This window comes from Erithacus rubecula (assembly GCF_903797595.1).
Source record: "Erithacus rubecula genome assembly, chromosome: 18".
Lineage (NCBI taxonomy): Eukaryota > Metazoa > Chordata > Aves > Passeriformes > Muscicapidae > Erithacus > Erithacus rubecula.
Genome location: NC_136670.1, coordinates 2,507,069 through 2,528,211, shown reverse-complemented (window position 1 = coordinate 2,528,211; position 21,143 = coordinate 2,507,069). Strand labels below are relative to the sequence as shown.

At 45.9% G+C, this 21,143-nt stretch overlaps 1 protein-coding gene across 1 annotated transcript; it reads left to right on the top strand.

Moving 5' to 3' along the window:
* Positions 1-744: 744 nt before the first annotated feature.
* CHMP4B (charged multivesicular body protein 4B) lies at positions 745-20,750 on the top strand. The gene is made up of 5 exons (XM_079322033.1): positions 745-1,073; positions 15,619-15,796; positions 16,473-16,587; positions 17,089-17,215; positions 19,927-20,750. The coding sequence occupies exons 1-5, from the start codon at positions 878-880 to the stop codon at positions 19,992-19,994; spliced, it is 684 nt and encodes a 227-aa protein (XP_079178159.1). The 5' UTR covers positions 745-877; the 3' UTR covers positions 19,995-20,750.
* The last annotated feature ends 393 nt before the right edge of the window (positions 20,751-21,143 follow it).

The window sequence follows — 21,143 nt, the reverse complement described above, 5'->3', positions numbered from 1 at the left end:
ACAGCAGAGCAGCTTGAGGGGTGCGTGAAGGGGAGTCACCCCAGCAGTGGGGAGGGGATTGGCACTGACAGCAGCCTCTGCTCCCAGCTCTGTCCTGGGCAGGCTCCCGCTGCCACTTCGCGTGTCCAGGGAAGGGAATGGAGCTGGGAAGGGGCTCCGGCTGGAGAAAAGGAGGCTCAGGAGGCACCTTGTGGCTCTGCACGGCTCCCTGACAGGAGGGGACAGCCGGGGGGAGTCGGGCTCTGGGAACAGGGACAGGAGGAGAGGGAACAGCCTCAGGCTGGGCCTGGGGAGGTTTAGATTGGATATTACAAAGAATTTATTGACGGAAGAAAATGCCAGACATCGGAGAGGGCTGCCCGGGGAGGCTTGCAGTCCCTGTCCCTGGAGGTGCCCAAGGCAGGCTCTGGGCTGGGGACACGTTAACTCCTCAATGACCTTGCCGGGCTTTTCCAACCCGAGTGACTGTGCCGCTCCCCGGGCCGCCACCTCCCTGTCCCCGCCTTCCTGCCCGTCACCCGCTCCGTGACGTCACGCCGTTCCGTGACGTCAGACAGCCCGCGACGTCAGCGCGCCCCAGCGCCACTGCCGGGTTCCGCTCGGGAGACAGCGCCTATCCCGGCGTGCCCCGCGCCCGCTGCGGCCGCGCCTCCATCTCCCAGCAGCCATCGTGCACGGAGCCCGCCGGCGCGCACGGCGCTGCGGCGCAAGGCACGCCGGGAGTTGTAGGCAACGCGGGGGCGGCGGGGCGAGGCGGGCAGGCGGGCGGAGTCGGGCGGCGGCGGCGGCCTCGGGCCTCGGGTCGGGTGTGTGCGGGGAGAGAAGCGAGGGGAGCGGGCACCGCAGCTGCACGGCCTCGGCCCGGCCCCGCGCAGCCATGTCGGGGCTCCTGGGAAAGCTGTTCGGGACGGGCGCCGGCGGGAAGGGCGGCGGGAAGGGCCCGTCCCCGCAGGAGGCCATCCAGCGGCTCCGCGACACGGAGGAGATGCTCAGCAAGAAGCAGGAGTTCTTGGAAAAGAAGATCGAGCAGGAGCTGGCGGCCGCCCGCAAGCACGGCACCAAAAACAAGCGCGGTGAGCGGGGGGGGGGCCGGGCCCAAGGCGGGCAACAGGTCGGGAGGGCCCAGGACAGCGCAGACGCGCCTGTGCTGCGGAATTATACCCGGGGCCTTCGCTGTCATAGCTCAGCGCCTTTATTCTGTGCCTGCCGCATCCCTCAGCGCCCTCCCCGGCGGGATTTCCTCATCCCCGTGGGGGTGCCCCGTGTGGGACTCGCCTCACTCTCTCGCCAGTCCCATGTCGCGATTCCCATGTCGCGATAGTGCTCGGCTCCTCCGTGGCGTTCCCGTCCTTGCCGCTCTCACTTTGGGGAGAGGTCAGGGAGATATCAGGCCTCGATCTGCCCTGCTGGTGTTTTCTAATTGGAGCCGAAGGTCTTTATCAAAACTTGCTTAGTGTAAGGCTTTGGTTAAATCTGTGTCTGTTTTTTGTCTGCTCTTACCAAAAGTTCTGAGCGTGTTGGGGAGAGCAGGAGTTACAGCTTTCTTTGTTCGTGGGATGAAGAACTTCCAGGGAGAAAATTTGCCATCGTTAGAAAGGTTTCTGGAAAACAAGTTAATATTCCCTCTTCTGGGAATAACTTGGGTTATACTTGTGCTTTTTGTGTTCTCATCGAAGTATTTATTCTTTCGGTTTTTCTGGGGTTTATTCCCTTTTTTCAGCCCCGCTCCAAGACGCTTTTCCACTCACTCCTATAGGTATAAATGGAGTTGCTGTTTCCCAAGTGGAACTTTACTTCGCTGGGCAGGTCTGGCTGTGTTTTTCAGGCAGTGCTTGGTGTGTCTGGACACAGGGAAGTTGTCACATTACACATTCCAGTGCTCTGAAAACAAACTTCATGCTTGTCTGAGCTTGGTCATTCAGAGTTTTCAGGGAAGTCCTGATTTCTGTGTGGATGTTGCCCGCTCTGTGCAGGAGCAGGAGTGGCTCTGCCTGTGGCACGGGGAGCTGCAGGCACAGGTCTGGCAAGGGTTAATTGGCACTAATTACCCTGAGGAGTTTCACGTCACTCCTTCAGTCAGCACTTTCAGCTCCTTCCTGACTCCAGAACTTCTGTGTGGGGGTGAAGTGGATGGAGCCGGCACAGGAGGGCTCAGCAGAGCCTGACTTCAGGCTTAACCAAGTCACTTCTAAATCAGATACATTGCAACAGTTCTCAGAAGTGAGTCTGTGCTGTGGTTTTTTGCCTAGTTTGGTGATAAGCTCTAAAGGAGAAGTTACCATGTGCCTCAGTCTGCAGTTTCTTCATCTTTTGGGTCACACTAGCCTCTGGCACTTCTGTTCAGGTCTTTATCTCTCCCTGTAAAACCATCTCTGCTGCCCTTCAGAACCTCGGCATTAAATTTCCTTGGAGGTGGAGGAAAGAGGAAAAGCTGCCCATTGACCAGCAGGGTTCTGGGTCAGAATAATTGAGGGCTTGCAGCAGCACAGCAGCCTGAGGAGTAATTAAGGAGCTGTGAATAGGAGAAGGGTAGGATGGTTTCTGCTGGAAATTGAAACCACTCTTTTGCCATTTCTGGAACTGAGAGGCCAACTGCTCCTACTGAGCTGTGAGTTAAGGCAGCTGATGGTCTGTGGCTTGCTGGGAAGTGAATTCCCCTCAGGACACACTCAGTTTTTCTGAGTTCTAGTTGTCAGTCATCAGCTGAGCTCCTACAAATTGCATTTTTTATATCCAGATATTGGACTTTTCCCTGGCTGGCTTCAGGCTGGTTTAAAATCCATAATCTATGCAGCTTTGATGCAAAGTCACTTACATCCCTATTTTAACTGAAAATAAAAATATATTCGTTTTATATGTGAAAATCTATCATTTTAATGGAAATACTTCGATATAGTTAAAATGCTTTCAAGTAAAACTGAACGAGAGATAATTAGCTAGAGATTATTTTACGTGTTGGATCAACTTTTAAAAAATTAAATGTGAAGAATCCTTAGGCTTAGTTCTCCAAGACTTAATCGCTTCACTCTGGCATCCCTGCTGTTCCTGGAGGATCTCCTGTGGATGGTGCACGTTTGTGATCTCAGCTGGGCAGTCCTGCTGATGGTCCTGGAAGCTGCTGTGGGACAACCAAAAGAAGATGATAGAGTGACACAGTATGCCTGGAGGATTAAAGCCACCTTGGGAAAACGTGGAATGGCATTTTTTGTTGTCCCAGAGGAAAGCTGGGTGTCTGGCACACTTGAGGAAACAAAAGGAAACAACACCCTCTGCTCCCCAGCACACACTGGGTGATTGTTCACCAGTGACCCACTTCCCAAAGGCTCATTCACTCATTCCTGCAGCTCTTCTGGAGTCTAAGAAAAGCTTAATCCAAGAAACTTTGAGGCTTCTGGTTCCTGTGCTTGCCCCAAGCACATGCAGGGTTTTGTTAATTTATAAACTTATTTTACACGGATATTTTTCATAATCTGCATTTAGGGTACACAGGCTGTGTAAGCAGACAACTCAGGAAATTCTGAGGTTATAATAAGGAACTTTGTAGTATAAATTTCCTCAGTCTGTGTTATTTCTTAGCATGGGAGACTTTCAACTTGTATGAGAAGTTCTGAGTGTTCTGGGGAGAGCAGCAGTGATGGCTTTAATGTGATTGTTGTGTTTTGTCCATGGGATGAAAAACTGTCAAGATTAATCATCATTAGAATGGTTTTTTGAAGACAGGCAAGTTACTCTTCCCTCTTCTGGGAGGAACTTGGGTTAAGCTTGTACTTTGTTTTGTGTTGCCATGGAAATACTCAGTCTTTTGAAAACAGTGTTCTGGGGTTTGTCCCCACCCCTCTAAAAGCCCTCCCACATTTTCCTCATGAGTAGTGGATTTATTTACTCCCCTCAGTGAATTTCTGGAAGCAGGAGCAGCAGCAGTGACTGATTTGAGCACTGATCAGGCAGTATCTCCCTGCACTTTCCATCTGCCCTGCAGATCAGCTTTGCTGTGACAGGAGCAGAGTGCAGCTGGGAGCCTGATGAGCCCCGTGCTGCTGCTGCTCCTTTTATTCTGCTCCAGTTTGTTTGTGCTGCTTCATCTGGGATGTTCCTCAGTGCTCAGACCTTGTGATACAAACTGACCTGCTCCATCTCTTCCAAGGGTTCTGGGGTTCAGTGCTCAGTTTCAAGAGAGTTTAAATTGATCCTAATCACTGCTGCTCTGGTGTTTCTGTTCCTGTGGCTGTAGCTGCCAGAGGAATAGCACAGGCACACACAGGAGCAAGGGGTTAATTCCTTGAGCTCTGACAGCCTTGGGTATGAAAATCCCACAGTGTGTTTCTCCTGGAACACAAAGCTCAAGTTATGTCTCTGTGTGAAGATTACAGCAGGGAGAGAAACTCAGTGCTAAAAGTGAAACTCAGTGTTAAAAGCAGCTCGTTCAGGTTCAGATCCACAGTGAGCAGATGCAGTTTTGTGCCTCCTGCCACTGATTTTACCTTTCTGTTAGTTAACACTGGGGCCACAAACAGTGGAATGGGTGAAAAGCCAATATTGTGCCAAAATATATTCAGGCTTTAGCAGGAGAGTGACATTTAATGGATTTTCTCTTCACTCTGGTTTCTGTTAGTTAGCAGTTTTTCCTTCCTGATGTCAAAGTTTCTCTTTTCACTGTACATTAAATATAATATTGGGTTTTTTCCTCAGCACTGAGTACATAAAATAGATGCAAACCCACTGCTAGATTCCTGCTGTATAATTCAGGCTCTTCCTGGAAAGAGAACACTCATGTTCTCCACCCAGCACCAAAACAAACAAACCAAGAGGTTGGGCTTAGGCTGAAGTCCTGAGCCCCACCTGGGGCTCTCAGTGCTGCCTCAGGTGATAGAAATCAACTGCTTACATCCCTTTACCTTTTTTAAGCTGTCCCATCAGTCTGCTGATGGGATTTCCCTGCAGCTGGAGGTTCTGGTGTCAGAATGCCCCTGTCAGGGAACCTGCCTGGAATGTCCAGCTGGGACTGGCTGAGTGAGGCTGCTCCAGGAGTGGCCCTGCCTGTTCCTCTGTGCTGCTGCTGGTGTTTGTGTGGGCAGGGCATGGCTTGGATTAGCTTGCTGAGCCAGAAAAAACCCAACTCTTACAAAAAAAAGAGAAAGAAAAGTTGTTTTCCCCACTTAAGCACACAAATGCTGGAGCTGGCTGGGAGAGGGAGACAGGAGTTGATGGGAAGGAGGAGGGAGAGCAGCTGTCCCTGCTCAGGGGATACCTGTGATAGTGTCTGTGACGTGGGACACACAGGTCATTAACTGAGGCATGGCAGCAATGCCATGGATGCCAGGATGGTTTTGGTTACAATGTTGGGTGCTCCAAAGTGTGCCCAGGATCTGGCAGTGAGGGGGGGAAAGCTGCAGCTCTGGGCAGGGATTCAGAGGGGCTGGGAGTGTGTGTGTGAGCCTCAGGTGTGGTTTAAAGAGAAGTGATTCTCCTCCAGAATCAAAGGTGACCTGGTTATGTGTCCATGAATCATTAGGTGCTGGTGGAGGGAAGCAGGAGTCCTGCAGCACCTCCAGTCCACCTGCAGGCCCTCAGCCTGCCCACTCTGTGTTTTAAGTCACAGTCTAACACCAAATTGATGTTTGAGTTCCAGGTGCTTCTCCATAACCCAGAGCTGCAGTGCAGGAATATTGATGGCAGTGCAGGCCTGAGTTCTTCATCTTCCCCCAATGTTAGAGATGAGCATTTACCACTTGGCTTGGGAAAAGTGAAAATTGCTCTTTTTAATTAGGTCTTAAAAAACAAGTGGAACCTTCTCCTTTGGATTCTACCACATCTGTGTTTTGCAGAGGATTTTGTAGACAAGACTCTCTGGTATAAAACAGTTTGGGAGCAGTGGTGGGATTCACAAATACATTTTAAAAAACTACTTTTAAAAGTGGTATTAAAAAACCCCTAAACCCTGTGATTCTGCCAGATATGATTTGGTAACTATTTGATGCAATACATCCTTCCTCTGTTCCTGTACTCTGTGGGGAGGGAAACCTGGCATGTTTGCAGCTTTTTCTCTCAAAATGAATACATGATGTTGCATTCTAGAATCTCAATAAATTCCAAGCCTAATTACTGAATCCTGCTCCAGGGCTCCTAGGCTAATTCAAAAACTATAATTTGCAGGTGATGCAAATTGTCAGTTTTGTTTAACCCTCTTTTACTTAGACTTGTGCTGAGTTGTGGAGAGTTTATCTGGACTGGGATGCTGTTGGGCTTTGCATTTGCATGATTCAGCTCTCTGCTGATTCCTTACTGCTCCCAAAAAAACAAAATTGCATTGCCATTTCTGTTTTTTGGGTACATGATGTTTGTCCCAGAGACATTGGGCTGTGTTGTGAGCAGCAGGTTTTGTAGCCAGCAAAGTGTGGACATGAGTGGGGTTTAAAGTAAGATCCTGTCATTTACTCACAGCACTTAAAAATGGATGATTTTTTGTAAAACTAAAAGCTGGAGCAGCTCTCATCCTTGACTTTCCATGGAGTTTGCAGTCCAGCACACTGGAACTCATGGCACAAAGTGTGTGAAACTGGATGCAGTTGGAGAATCCTAAAGAGGGCAGGTATCAGTGCTGTCAGACCTTTGCCTTTCCCTGAGACAGCCCAAGGCCCCAGCAGAGCTGCTGATAAGGAGGTTGGTTCTGCTCTGAATCATCCCCCTGAGTCTTGGAGCAGGGATCCAGTTGCTGGAGGAAAGGCTGGAGCCCTTCTGCTCTAGGAGTGCTCACCTGGAGAGGAGAGGGCTCTGAGGAGCCCCTTCCAGGGCCTGAAGGGGCTCCAGGAGAGCTGAAGAGGAACTGGGGACAAGGGATGGAGGGACAGGACAAGGGGGAATGGTTTCACACTGACAGAGTGGGATATTGGGATGGAATTGTTCCCTGTGAGGGTGTCCAGAGCAGCTGTGGCTGCCCCTGGATCCCTGGCAGTGTCCAGGGCCAGGCTGGACAGAGCTTGGAGCAGCCTGGGACAGTGGAAGGTGTCCCAGGGGTGGCACTGGGTGGGCTTTAAGGTCACTCCCAACCCAAACCACTGGGATTCCATGGAACCTTCCTGGTGGCCAGTACCAAGGGCATTGGAGTGGCCACAGTGACCAGCACTGGTGGGACACAGAGGAGCAGAAGTTCTCTATGTGAAGCTCAGTTCCAGGCTGTGGCAAAGGCAGGAACAATTCTGTCCATGATGTCCTTCCAGCTGGAAAAGCTCTGCTGTGGCTTCCCCTGGGTTCACTGTTGAGATGAACCCTTGCCATTTACCAGTTTCTAGGAGCTAACAAAATTATGGGATAATTATGTGTTGCAGCTCTTGACTGGTGGCAGTGAATGATGGAAGTTTGGAGGTGTCCACATAAACAGTGTCACATCTCTCCTGCCTTTACTGGGATGTGATGGGATGTGCTGTGTCACTCCTGTGGTGGGGTGTAAGTGTCACCAAACATCCACATTTTGTGTGCTCCTCATGGCTCAGCAGGATCTCATCCAAATTTAGGGCTGTGTTGGCTTCAGGTGAGTGTACAGAGGTTGCTCAGGTGTAGTGAAAAGGGAAATATCAGACAGACAGGAACATCAGTGGTCTTCAAACATTTGGAGGTGATTTTGGTTGATTATGAAATAAAACAAATTAACAGAAAGCAAACTTCGTCATGGGCCCCCTGGGAGCTGTGCACAGTCACTTCATCTCCAGTGAAGGAGATTTCACTTCCTAAAAATGTCTTGGCAGCCTCTCCATGGTGGGCTCTGGATGTGCCCTGTGCTGGGAGGACAGTGAGATGCTGAAAGGGTTTTTTGTGAGTGTTTCCCTGGCAGCCCCCAGCAGGACCAGACTTTATAGCTTAACCTGCCTCTGCAGCTGATCCCAGCCTCAGAGCATGGGACTGCCATTAAAAACTGCAATTCAGCCTCAGAAAAATACTTCATGTTGCCACTGGAATGTTTGGAGGTTGAATCAAGAAGTACAAACTTTTTAGAAATAAATATGGTTTGTCTTATTTGCTTTATAACTTTTGGCTTTCTAAAGGTTCGTGTTCTCAGCTTTTCCCCCATAGTCAGTGTTAGAATCTCAGTATTTACAAAAAAAGTACTTTTTCACATCCCAAAATACCTCATCTGGGGAAGTTAGGCTGTTAAGAAAAATGCTAAATATTATGACAGCATAAATGAAATTCTTAGACTTGGCAGTGCTCTAATAATAATAATGATCCAAGGCTGGAAAATGCCTGATGGATTCCCAGGCAGTCACTCTTAATTCCCCAGGAAGAAAAGGTCTTGAAGTGTGCCACTTCTTCTGAGTTTAGGGATCTGGATTGTTTGTTTGTTTTATTTTTCCTGTGAGAAAACAGCATTTTGAGATACTTAAGAGCTACTTCTATTCCTGCAAAGTTGAACCTGATGCCTTTCTGGCAGGGATTCAAAGGAAGGTTCTGAGTTTTCACTGGAATTCTCTTTAACAAGAGAATTACCTTCAAGAAAAGGTTATCTTCTGCAACCACAAAATAAAGAAGAAAACCCATAAAGAGTATTTGCAGGCTGTGAGAATCTCAGGGACACCTTAAGGAACATACATTTGTCATCCTAATAGTTTAAACTTTGGTTGAACACTGAATAATTATCTCATTTCACATCAGAATTTTATCTGTGTATAGAAGGAGGTGCAGATTCTTTACTGACAAAGTTAGTGGCAGTTGGAAAGAGTAAGAGAGGATAATTTACTCAAGTAACCTTTGAAAATACATAGTTTAATTTGGAAAGAAGAAATGTGTTTTTGGTAGATCAGCTTTCAGATGCCTTGCAATCCCCTGCCATCATCCAAAGACATGCAGGACCCTGAGGAGTGAGACACTGAAAACTGGGAAATGCAGTGCAAGCGTTGCTTCCAGAGGGTGGATCAGATTTCAAGGAATGGTTTGAAACTTCAGGCCTGGGGATTTTTGGCTGAACCAGCATTTCTTAGACTCGTTCCAGCTCCTGGGTGGAACAAAGCTGTCTCTGTAACTTGGATTTCTCCTTCCTGGTTTTCTCATTTGAACTCCAAGGCTCATTATAGATGACTTTTTTTTTTTTTTTTTTTTTTTTTTCTTTCTTTTTTTTTGACAAAACTGTTCCAGAGTTGCCTGGAGATTATTTTATAGAGGATTATTGACCAGAGGAGTGTTGCCTTGACATTCAAAGGACAGAGAAATCCCTTCTGTGCTGTGGATGTGGGACAGGATCAGCAGTCCCTGGTGCAGAGGCAGGGTGGGGTGAAGGTGCTGCTTCCTCTTGTGTTTGGGTGTTGCTGTATCACAGCCCTGATTGCTGCTCTATAGATGCTTTTTTCTTTATCTCTTTGGTTTTTTTTCCTTTTGTGCATTTATAGATTTTTAGGGCAGGAGTGTTTATTGTTTTGTTTCATCTCTTGCACAATAGACTAAATGTTCTGGCACTGCTTTGCTCAAGAGGGAAGTTGTAATCTTGTATTTTAAAAGATTAGGCAGAAACCTTCTTGTATTCTCTCCCTGGGTTTGGGTGCTTTATTGAAATAGTTTTAATCAGTCATAATCTCTGAGCTGGGAATAGTTGCTTTTCTTTTGGAAACTTTATTAGAGATTTAATAAACAGGCAGAAGAAGACAAGGGAAGGACCAAGCCTTGACTCTGCCCATGATTCCCTGCTGGAAGTGCACATTTCCCAAAAGAAAGGTGCAGGAGGCTGCTGCAGGCAGGCCCTGGCATCAGGGAGAAATGTAGATCATGACTTTTAGACTGAACATACCCCTGATCCAGCAGAGCTCTCAGCAGGTGATCCTCACAGGGAAGGAACTCCTGCTGCTGTGCACTGGATCAGCACTGGAATTGATGAGGATTTATTTATAACCATCCTTTGATACCTCTGTGTCCCAACCACTTGGACACCACAGTGCTTAAAATCACACCTGGCTTTTGGACTTCTGACATTTTGAGTTCTGAGACTCACCTGGGATGAGCCTTCCTTGGTATGGCCTGGATGATTCTGTATTGAACCAACCCAGTTAAACAGTCCTGGTGTACCAGTTCTGGAGCCATCAAACCTCTGCAGAAAGGGTCTTATTGAAGGCAACACTCAAAGTTTGGTCAGTCTGTAGTGACCACTCTTTTTATCTGCTTGTAGCATTGGGAGATAATTTGTCAATGGCTTTAAATTTCCATCTTGGAGGTGTTTTTTTGAGATCTGCTAGGCAGTTTGCTGGATCTCAGTAGTGAGAGGGGAGAGCTGCTGCCCAGGATACTGCAGGCAAGGCAGGCAATTACTGCTTCCACCTCCAGTGCCCCTTGTTTATCCCATTCCAAGGACAGCCAGGATGTTGTTCCTGATTAAATTTGCTGCTGAGGCGAGTGCCAGGAAGATGGAATGGTATTTTCAGAAGCAGCAAAAATAATGACACTTCTTTCAGCAGAGCAATTTATAGATGGATGCACAGAGTAACGTGCAGAAAGCTCTTCCACTATTAAGTTGATTATCTCAATCCTGTTTAGTGCAGCTCCAGGGGCCAAGGCAGCCCAATTTGTGCAGCTCCTCTGCAGCTCTCACACTCTTTATTATTTTGGCATGGCTGATATTTGCTGCACATTATTTTCTGGAACTTTCTCATGCCATATTAATATTGTTGCTGTCCCTGTGCCCTGGCACCTCTGCTGCTGCCATCTCTGCCAGAGAAAATGCAAGAATTATCTATGACATGAAGTTATTTTTCCTCTCACTTGGAATAATCAGAGTTATTAACTCCAGTGTCTTCCCCTGGAGGAGAAGCCTCTCTATTTTAGGTGTCAGTGTGAGTTTTGGGAGGGTTTTGCAGAGGCACTGTGTGTGGATAAATTGATGGCATCATCAACACTTGGAACTTGGTCAGGTGTATTTTTGAATTCAGTAAAACTCCTGAGTTCTTTTCCCAGTGCTCTTTGCTCCTCTCAAGCTGAAATGTGTTTTTGCCAGCAAAACTTGAAGTTCCAATTATGTAGAGAAAGCCTTGTTCTTTCAGTTTTTTATCTGCTGATCCACTCTTTTCTATTATGATATTTAAAAGCATTAATTCCACAGAATAGCTGTGTAGATAAATATCCCAGGAACATTACCTGTCCTGCCAGTGTGTAAGGAATATTTATTTGCAGGAGGGCTGTTGAATTTTAACAAAACCACTGACATTCATAGTCAATTTTTCCTCTCTGAATGCAATACCATGTAGTAAAATTGTATTTTTATTATCCTGCAAGCTGCTTATCTCAGTGAACATTCATCCCATTTGACTAACAAAATGCTGTAAATAATGCAAAGAAAATCATTAGACTTACAACAGTTCATTTAATAATAATAATTTGCCTATACACAGGTTAAAATAATTCAAAATACATCAGATTCTTACAAATGGCATTTCTGGAGGACAAAGTGAAATTATCTGGGTGAGCAGTCGTGTTTTGCTGACTGATCTGCTGACAGAGGAGGAGAGTGTGGCTGAATGACTCTGCTCTTTTCATTTCTGGGTGTTCATTAGTCAGGATAGTGACACCAGTTCCTGCTTCTCACTTGGGCTGGGGAGTTGGGTCCTGTCAGGGACCTTGGGAATCCCCCTGATCAAACTGGAGGTGAAAAACTGGAATTTCTGGCAGTGGGGGTTACCACAGAAGTTCAAATAAATAGAAAATAGAATTCTGCAGTTCAATCAAAGGCTGAAAATAAAAAAAAACAACCAACAACTAATGACAAACCATCCCCCCAAAAAACCCAAACTAACAGCAAAGAAAGGAAGTTTTTTATATGTTAAAAAGTTTGAAAAACTTTGAATGTAGCTTTAGTCATGTTTTACATTCAAGAAATTGAAGCAGCCAGCCTGGATCTCACTGGACTCAGCTGCAGTTTTATTCCTCTCTGGAATCTGATGTTTTCTTTGTGAGAATTCCTCTGTAAAAAGGAGCTGCAGAGATCACAGTCTGATGCTCATTAACAGAGAAATTTTCCATTCCTTTGCCAATGGAAAAGAGGTAATAAACTATTGATACCCATTTTAACTGGTCAGGGCTCTGTGAGGCAGTCTATGAATAAAAACTGGCTCCAGCATGCCTGTCACAGCTGATAATAAAGGCAATTAATATATCAAAATGTCATATAGAGAAGGGCATTTTGGCTTACTCACTGTTCTGATTGATGACAGAAGTCACCCAGGTAGTTTTTAAATGCACTACCTTTAATTTTAATAATAATAATTATTGTATATGAATATAGCTAACTGCTTTTCTCCCAGTCATATGTATTCTCTGAAAGCTTTATTACAATTCAGATAAAGTGCAGCTAAGATTTGTTATCTGCTGTTTGTTTTTTTAAAATTTGCACATTGGACTTACAAGTTAAAACACTCACTGTGCCTGGTAAGGAGGAGGTGTGGGTTGTAAAGGTTGTCTAAAACTCTTTACTGGCAGTTCTTGCTGCTGTTGTGTGAAAACTGCCCATGGAATGATCAGATATTTTTGCTGTCATTGAGGGCTGTATTAAATGTGAAATCCCCTCTTCCAGCAGCTGGTGCTGCTGGTTTTGTGTCCCAGGGATGTTCCAGAGTGAGTTCAGCCACTGACCAGCTGCAGCCCTGGCTATCAGGCCCTGTGCAGGAGCTGCTGGGAGAGGCTGGCCCAGCCATCTGCAAATCTTGCATGGCTTTTGGCTCCTAGATAAGGAGTTTGTCCCACTGCTGGAAAGCTGAGATCAGCTGTTCCTAGAAAATTGTGCTGGGTGATCTCTCCAACACGTCCTAGGGCATGAGTGAACTCTGCCTGGCCAGGGGATAAAAGCTTTTAACTCAGTGTGTGCTCACAGGTCCTGCTGAGACAGTGCCACAGCAATTACAGCTGACTATAAATTGCATTTCTGCCTCTGTAATTACTGCCTTGGAAGCAGTAAAGGCATAATTGGGGGTGTGGGTGCAGAGGAGAGCCTCTGCCAGGGCTGTTTGATGTGACAGCAGCCTTGGAGAAGGGCAGAGAGAGGCCCTGTCCCACTCTGGTTTCAAACACACACAATTCCTGCATCCCCATAATGCTACAGGACATTTCTATCCCACTGTCTCTGCTTCTTATTTATTTCTGATTTTGGATTTTTTTATTTTTTTTTTTAGAAAAAGAGCCAGTGTAATTCCCTTCAGATTAAACTTTTATAGCTTTGACTTTAATAAAAACTTAAGAAAAACGTGTTGTTCTGATAACATTTCAGTAAGTTGCTGATCTTTGCCCTTAGGAAGGAGAGGAGAAAAGCAGAATCTTCCTTGGTCTGAAGTAGCACAAATCCATGTTAAGTTTAGGGGCAGTGCAGTTCTGCTGCACAAGGTGTGGGTGGGAATGGGAGGGGCAGGGTTGCCCAACAATCCTGATAGGAGCTTGTGATCCTTCATGATAATTCTTGCAGTGTTTGGTGTCTGAGCAACTTGTTTCAAACACCAGCATGAAGTGCAGACAAACTGCATTTTTTATTTTATTTAATTGTTCTCAGAGAAAGCTGGAGTGGGGAGCTATACATAAATTGTAGCACTTTACTTGGCTTTGTGTAATGTTATATAATGCTATAAAATCATTGGTTTTGCCAGTAATTCTCCATGAGGTGCAAAATTCTCAATAAAGAACGTCCTCTTGTCCTCGAGCATTTCCCCAGCATCTGTCACTATATAAACACAGCTATTATCAGTTTTTATCTTTCTGAGTAAGAAAACTTGACATATCCTTAATTAAACCATTAGTGCAGAATGAACCAGCCTAAATATTCCAGCAATGTGTTGCTCATCACTTTATGATCTGGCATAAAGCTGGAATGTTTGGGATATTTGTGTTGTGCTTCATTCTGCAGAGCAGAATTGTCCTTTGAAAACCCCCTGTTCTCTCTCCTGTCAAGCACAGGGATGGTGGACTGGCCCCAAAACTGGGGAGATTTACTGGCCACTGGAGAGGAAGTCAGTGCAGAGGCTTGTTTTGGGTCCTGGGCTTTTCTTGGAACAGTTCAGGTGTTTTAGTGGCTTCTCCTAAATAATCCTGAGCTACTTCATGTGCTTGGCATCCATAGCTAGACCTTCCCATTAAAAAGTGCTTTTTTTGCTCTCTAACACATTAGTTAATTTGAAATTAACCTAATGCAGTATATTCCTAGCCAGTTGCAGAGCTGAAGCTCTGTTTAGGACTTTGAGGACTTTATCTTGCAGGACTGGCAGCATGTCAGGATGGCATCTGCCAAAACACCTGGGGTACCTGTGAGCTCCATCAGCTTCTAGAGCAGCCACTTTGAGTGTTTTCATCACAAATCTGAGTTATCAGCCTCTGCAAGGGGAGATAAGGGAAGCTGTCTCTTGTCAGCATTTCCTACTCCTTGTTTCCTGCTCTCCTCAAAAAATTCTGCTTGGAAATAACACCTCTTAGAGATTTAAAGCTTTTATTTGCCACTGTTCCCTGTCTGTGTGACTGAGCTTTTGGGAGGGCCAAGCCAGATTTTTAGCAGTGTTGATCCTGTGTCACATGAAGTGGTTTCTGCTGTGAGAGTCTCAGAGATCAGAGCACTGAGAAGAGAAATGAAGTGTGTGTGTGGCTGAGGGTGAGGCTGTTGGAGCAGCAGCCTGGGGCTGAGGTGAGGTTTAAAGTGCCTGGGGTGTTGTGTGAGCAGGGCTGCCATGGAGGGGCCAGGTCAGTCCAGAGCAGGGGGAAGTGGCAGTGCCATGAAGGGAAGCTGTGCTTGTGTCTTGCTCCATGTGACATGAGGTGTTTGTTGCTCCAAGCCCCATCCAGCCTGGCCTTGGACAGTGCAGGGATGTGGTATCAACCACAGCTCCATGTAGAGGTACTCAGTGTTCCCTGCCAGTGTTCAGGAATGGCCATGGCCATGATTCCTGTTCTTGGGAAGAGCTGCTGTCACCTGCTGGGTGCTCCCTGTGTGGGTGGGGTGGGCAGAGCAGGTTGGACCAGTCCTCCCACACTGGTCCCCAGGGCTGGGAGCTGTCCTGGCTGGTCTCCCCTGCACAGCCCACCTTGTACCAGTGCTCACAAGCAGCAAATTGCTCAAACCACCTTCAGTGAGGGCTTCTCAGCTCAGGCTATTGTGTGGACACCTCCTAGGAGAAGTAACACAAAGCATACATAAATGCCAGCATTTTTAGGAGGTGTATTTCACATTAAAGTGCTAAGCTGAGGGAACATTTCTCCTTGGATTTGAATAAACTGCCTCTCCTAGGGGTTCAGCAGGAGGGGGGGACCTGCAGCAGCACAAAGACCTCATGTGGCAGGGGCTGCACCAGCAGCTCTGCCTCCTGTGGAGGGGTGAGGGTGAACAAGGGTGGTTTTGGTGGATGGGCTGGGCTGTTGAAGCTTTCTGTGTGTTGTAGCATGGTCTCTGTCTGGGGTGTGTTAGGAGTCTGCTGTGACAGGTGATGGCCATGAGGCAGCAGCCACCTCTGAACAACTTTGTTGAAGGAGGCAAATCAAGGGTTGGGCAGCATAGTTTATCTGGGGGGGATGGACAGCAAGCACTAGAACATGTTCAGTATTTCTGTGTGCTGAGTGCAAAGTGTGAATGGCTGTTTGGGGACAAATCTCATCAATGCCATCCTGTCCTTTGCTGTGCAGCTGCCCTGCAGGCCCTGAAGCGTAAGAAGAGGTATGAGAAGCAGCTGGCACAGATAGATGGCACTCTATCAACAATTGAATTCCAGAGGGAAGCCCTGGAGAATGCCAACACCAACACTGAAGTGCTTAAGAACATGGGTTTTGCTGCTAAGGCTATGAAAGCTGCTCATGACAACATGTAAGTTCCTCCCTCCTGCATCTTTCCACAGGGTCTGCAGTTTGGCATTTGTTACATCTGCTGAATGCCAGGTGTTTCAAACTAAAGGTGGAGCTGGAGCAGCAAAACCACCTCTTGAAAGGCTCTCACTTAAACCAAAGTTGAACAAAATATCAATGCTTCCTTAGTTTACTGCTGTTTTATTTTCTACATTTATCTAAAAGCTGGGTATCACCACAAAATGGGAACCTGGAGCAGTTACAGATCCATCTTGTAGCAGCTAGAATTTTAAGCCTCAAGGGGGGATCTTTAAACTTGTTTTTCTGCAGTGGAGTTGGTATATGTAGCAATAATTAAAGGTAAAACTTCATTATGGGAATATTGTGCTTTCTCTACAAGCAAATATTGTGGATGTAATAATGCTGAATCAGGGAAGAGAGCAAATTATTATTATTAATATCAGTGGTGCAGAACAAAACCTCTCCCTGGTGTCTCTATAACTGCTGGGAGCTAGGCTTGCAGGGAAAAGTTAAAAATACATCTATAATTGTATTGAGACCAGGGGGCTAAAACCCAGACTTGCATGCAAAGTGTATTTTGGAAATACACTGTGGTGTGGCATTTCTACAGAACCCAGGAAATGCAGTGTTGATTGGAAGGTGCCTGCTGGTACTGAATTCTTTCCTTTCTTTTCCAGGGACATTGATAAAGTAGATGAATTAATGCAGGACATTGCAGAACAGCAAGAGCTGGCAGATGAGATCTCTACAGCTATCTCCAAGCCAGTAGGATTTGGGGAGGAATTTGATGAGGTATGGCTTTCAATTTGCTTCTGTTTGTACCAGTGAGGCATGGAATCCTCTGGGTTGGGAAGCCTTGGAATCAGGGAGTCCAACCAGACCCCATAACTAACATTGAGCATCACATCTGCATGGCTTTGAAATCCCTCTAGGAATTGTGACCTCTGGGAGTTCTTTCTCTGGGGATCTGCACCTTGTCTGTGCCTGGGTACAGGGCTGGGCTGTGAAATCTCTCCTGGAATTGGGGGTGGCTGTGACCTGGACTTGATGCTCAGAATGGTCTAGATGGCCTGACCTGAGAATATTTGTACTTGGATTTCTCCTTTTTTTCTCTGCTTTCCCCACCCTCCAAGAGATCAGGAATCATCACATCAGAATCAGAGTCATCATCCCCTCCCTTTGCTCTGATCCTGTGCATTTGTGCTGTTTTCTTTAATAATACAATCAGCTATTTCTGATTGTTAATAAATATGACTTAAAGTTCCTTCTTTTTTTTTCTCCTTGAAATCCTAGGATGAACTCATGGCAGAGCTAGAGGAACTAGAACAAGAAGAACTAGACAAAAACTTGCTGGAAATCAGTGGTCCTGAGACAGTACCACTACCAAATGTGCCCTCAATATCAATACCCTCCAAGCCAGGTATGGATCAACCCTTACTGCAACATCCTGGTCATTAAAAGTGTGCTTGTTCATCTGCCAGCTCCTGGAATGTGGGAGAGCTGGCTGCAGGCAGCACAGACATTTTGCTTGGAATTGCTTTCTGAATCCTAAATCACGCAATTTCTCTGTGAGGGGCACCTGCCTTTCAGAAAAAGCACAAAAATCACTCCCTGTCCCAGGAGCAGCTGTTTTCTGCTGCAGCTCATCCAGCCTGGATGATGCTCAGGGTGCAGTGGAGGTGTGGGAGAAAGGAGCCTTTTTCCAGGTGTTGCTGGGCCAACAAGGAAGAAATCTTGACAAGACACCCTGAGATTGTAAAAGGGAGGCAGAGTAAATTAACTCATAAAATCATTCAAGTTGGAAAAGACCTGCAGGGTCATCCAGCTCCAGGCAGGTTCACATTGCCCCATGGATCCCTGCTCCATTGCTGCTGCTTTGGGTTTTAATTTGATCCCTGCTGCTTTGGGTTTTAATTTGATCCCTGCTTTTCTGGCCTTTGAGAGGATCTTTTAGGAATCCCCTCTTTGGGAAGGTGTGGGTTCCTCTGCAGTACCCAAGCCAGACAGTCCCAAAGTCAGGGTCACCCCAGTTCTAGAGCACACATATCCAGGGAATTCTAGCTGGTGTGAGGATTTTACCCGGAGGCTGGACAAGAAATGTTTATATTTACACAGATGGTTCAAAGCTGCCCTTAAATCTGAGCTGATGCCTCTTGTGTGAGCATTACCCATGGAATTCAGCTGAGCTGGGACACCTCTGGCAGCACTCCTGGGAAATGAAGCTTTACAAGCCCATTTTGCTGAATCTGCCTGACTATGATGAATAACTTGTAGACTTTGCAGCTCTATTCCATGTTGGAATGAACTTGGAAAAGGAAAAAAAGTCCAAAAAAGCAGTGGATGAAAATGATCCCAATGGATCAGTGTCTGTAATTATCCTGCTGCCTTTCCAGGCTGGGTGGGTGTGGGAAGCAGCAGCACTGGCAGAGCAGGTTCTCTTTGTGCCACTCTCCTTGTTTGTTACTCTGCTTTTATTCTGACACCACTGATTTTGTGTGTTCCTGGTTGTGTTGTGCCAGGCAGAATTGCTGGCCAGAGTTGGTGAGGGGGAAGGGAGTTTATCAGAATATCTGAAATCTGAGACTTTATCAGATTCAGGAGAAATAGATTCAGTGAACCAGTGCATTGCCTTTTTATTGCCTGGCTGGTTTAATGAGGTTTGTTCTCTAAAACACAAAGCCTTGGACCCAAATCTACTCTTTGCATTTTGTGGCTGCACACAAGTAAGAGGAGTTCTAATTGTGGACATATTTAAGGAGCTACACAGCATAAAACTCAGGGAAACTCCCTAAAATAATATAAATTGTGTACAATTTTGGTAGTAAAAGCTGCAAGCACAAAGCTCAGTGTTTCACAGGATTTGTGCTAAGCTGCTTTTGGATGGAAATGAGAGTTCCATGAATTCCATTAATGTATTTAAGTGGCACTTTTTGTTTCAATAAAGCTGCCTCTAAGGCTGGCACTTGGGAAAAATTGGGATTGTTGGGTGCGGATTTTGTGTGGGTTTATTTTTTTAACCAGAATTTTTATTTACTTAAAATGGATTTAACAATGGGATTAAAAGTTTGCTTGTGACTGCCATGGTCAGACTTCCAAAGGGAAAACTGTCTCTAATGGTTCAGATTCATGTGTAATCATCTTTTTGGGAATAATAATGTGTCATTTGAGGTAGAGCTGACTCTGTCACCTCCTTTTTATCCATTGAAGGGAAGGTGACCACGAGCTTTCCTGCTTTTCCACCTCTCAGGAGCTGTCTGAATTTTGGCTTTAAACAGTCTGAATGAGGAATTTTGTTCTTGGTGGTGTCAGGAGAAATTCAGGCAGAGTCTGTTTTTGTTTAATGGAGGCTGGAGGAGCTTAATATAGAAAATCAAATTCCAGCCTTGTACAAATGAGGGGTCTGGAGCTTGGAGCTGACTCAGTTTTCCTGATGTAAACAGGAATGACATAAACCACTTGGACCAGAAATTGTTTCACTCTTTTTACATTTTTTAAAATTATTGCAGCTATTTGTGGGTTCAAAGCATTTTTTGCTGACTTAATGGAAACTGGACTTGTCAAGTTATGACAAAAAGCAGCATTTTCTGCCCTGGAACAGCCAGGAATGAGGAGAGGGCAGTGTCCAGGCTGCTCCCCCCCATCCACACCCACACCCACTCTGCTGCCAGGAGAAGGGGAGTGGGATGTTCCCAGGGCTCTGCAGCCCCTCCACATTCTGTACCTGACCCAAACACCTCATTTCTTGCATTTGCAGTACTCAGTGATGGAATAAGGAATTTATTTTTGATAAGGAAGAGATTAATACTGGAGATATCAGATGGGTTTCTGTAAGAAGCTGCATTCCTCTGAAAGAGGCATGGAAATCATAGAAAAATACCACATTTTAACTTTCATGCCCACTGCCTTCTTCCTGTGGGAGCTGTTGTCTTTTTCCACTGACAGTGGGACTGTCAGGAGGTTTAGTCCATGCTGGCTCTTACAGCAAAGCACCTTTTACTTCAGTTCAAAAGGTTTTGTGTATTTTTTGACCACAGCTGGCCTTAGGTGCTTCATTTAGTTTTGTCAGTGACACAGAGGCCACTGGTTTCTGTCAAGATTCCCACTCACTTGTTCTCTTTTGTGATTTTGCAGCCAAGAAGAAAGAGGAAGAAGAGGATGATGACATGAAAGAGCTGGAAGCTTGGGCAGGAACCATGTAACAACAGCAGCCCCTGGCTGGAAAAAAGACTTTGGTTACCTATTCTGGGTGCAAATGTGTTTTGTTGAGGAGAAAGCATAAGCAAAATGTCTTTATCTTTAATTTTAACCCAGAGCAGTGGGAACTGCATTGCTGTTTTCTGCATAGCATGGAAAAAAGTCTGCCCAGAGGAGAGAAGGGGGAGCAGGGGAATTGCCTGCTGTGGATACGGTTGAATTTGTGTAGAAAAGGTATTTGCAAAATCAAACACTCAGCTTTGGGACTGTGCTCCTGCCACTGCTGGATCTTCATCTTCAATTTGGGCCATATATTGAATTGAAATAAGCTGAAAAACACTCTGTAATTTTAAGTCAGTTTAAGTGTGTCTAGGAGTCTTGTAAGGCATTTAAAAACCAGGAAAAGTCATAAGCCCCCATTGGCTTCTTTATTGTGTTTTAGGTGCAAGAATGCTTTAGGTTTTTAGTTCTTTGCCAGTTCTATTTATGTCCCTTGACTGCTGTGTGCCAGCCCTGTGTCTGTCACCACAACGACGTCGTCACTGTGCCCATTTTAATTGGTGAGGATGATCTGCAGTTGATCCACACTCTCTTGGAAGTAGGGAAGGTTTCAAGTTCAGTTGTACATTTTTCTACATAGCACTACAATGTTTATTGCTTTTTTGTGATAATTGATAACCCATTCAGATACATGCACACAATTATTTTAATTAAGAAACTACTATGGATTGCACTGTATTAAATATCTCGATTAATTTTCACCTGTGGCTGCTGTGGTCAATTCTGTGTCCTGTTTAAGTGATCTGGCTGTGGTTTAGGTGTAGTTTGGCCTCTTTCTACATGAGGGACATCCAGTCTAAAGCCTGCTGAGCTGTGGTTGGGTTCCGCTCCCAGGGAACAAGGGACAGGATGGGAGGGAACCTCAAGCTGTGCCAAGGGAGGTTCAGGCTGGACATCAGGAGGAATTTCCTCATGGAAAGGGTTGTCAGGATTTGGAAGGGGCTGCCCAGGGAGTTGCTGGACTCCCCATCCCTGGAGATACTCAAGGAACAACTGGATGTGGCACTCAGTGCTGTGGCCTAGGGACAAACTGGGGATCAATGTTGGACTCAATGACCTTGGAGATCTTTCCCATTCTCAATGATCCTGGGATT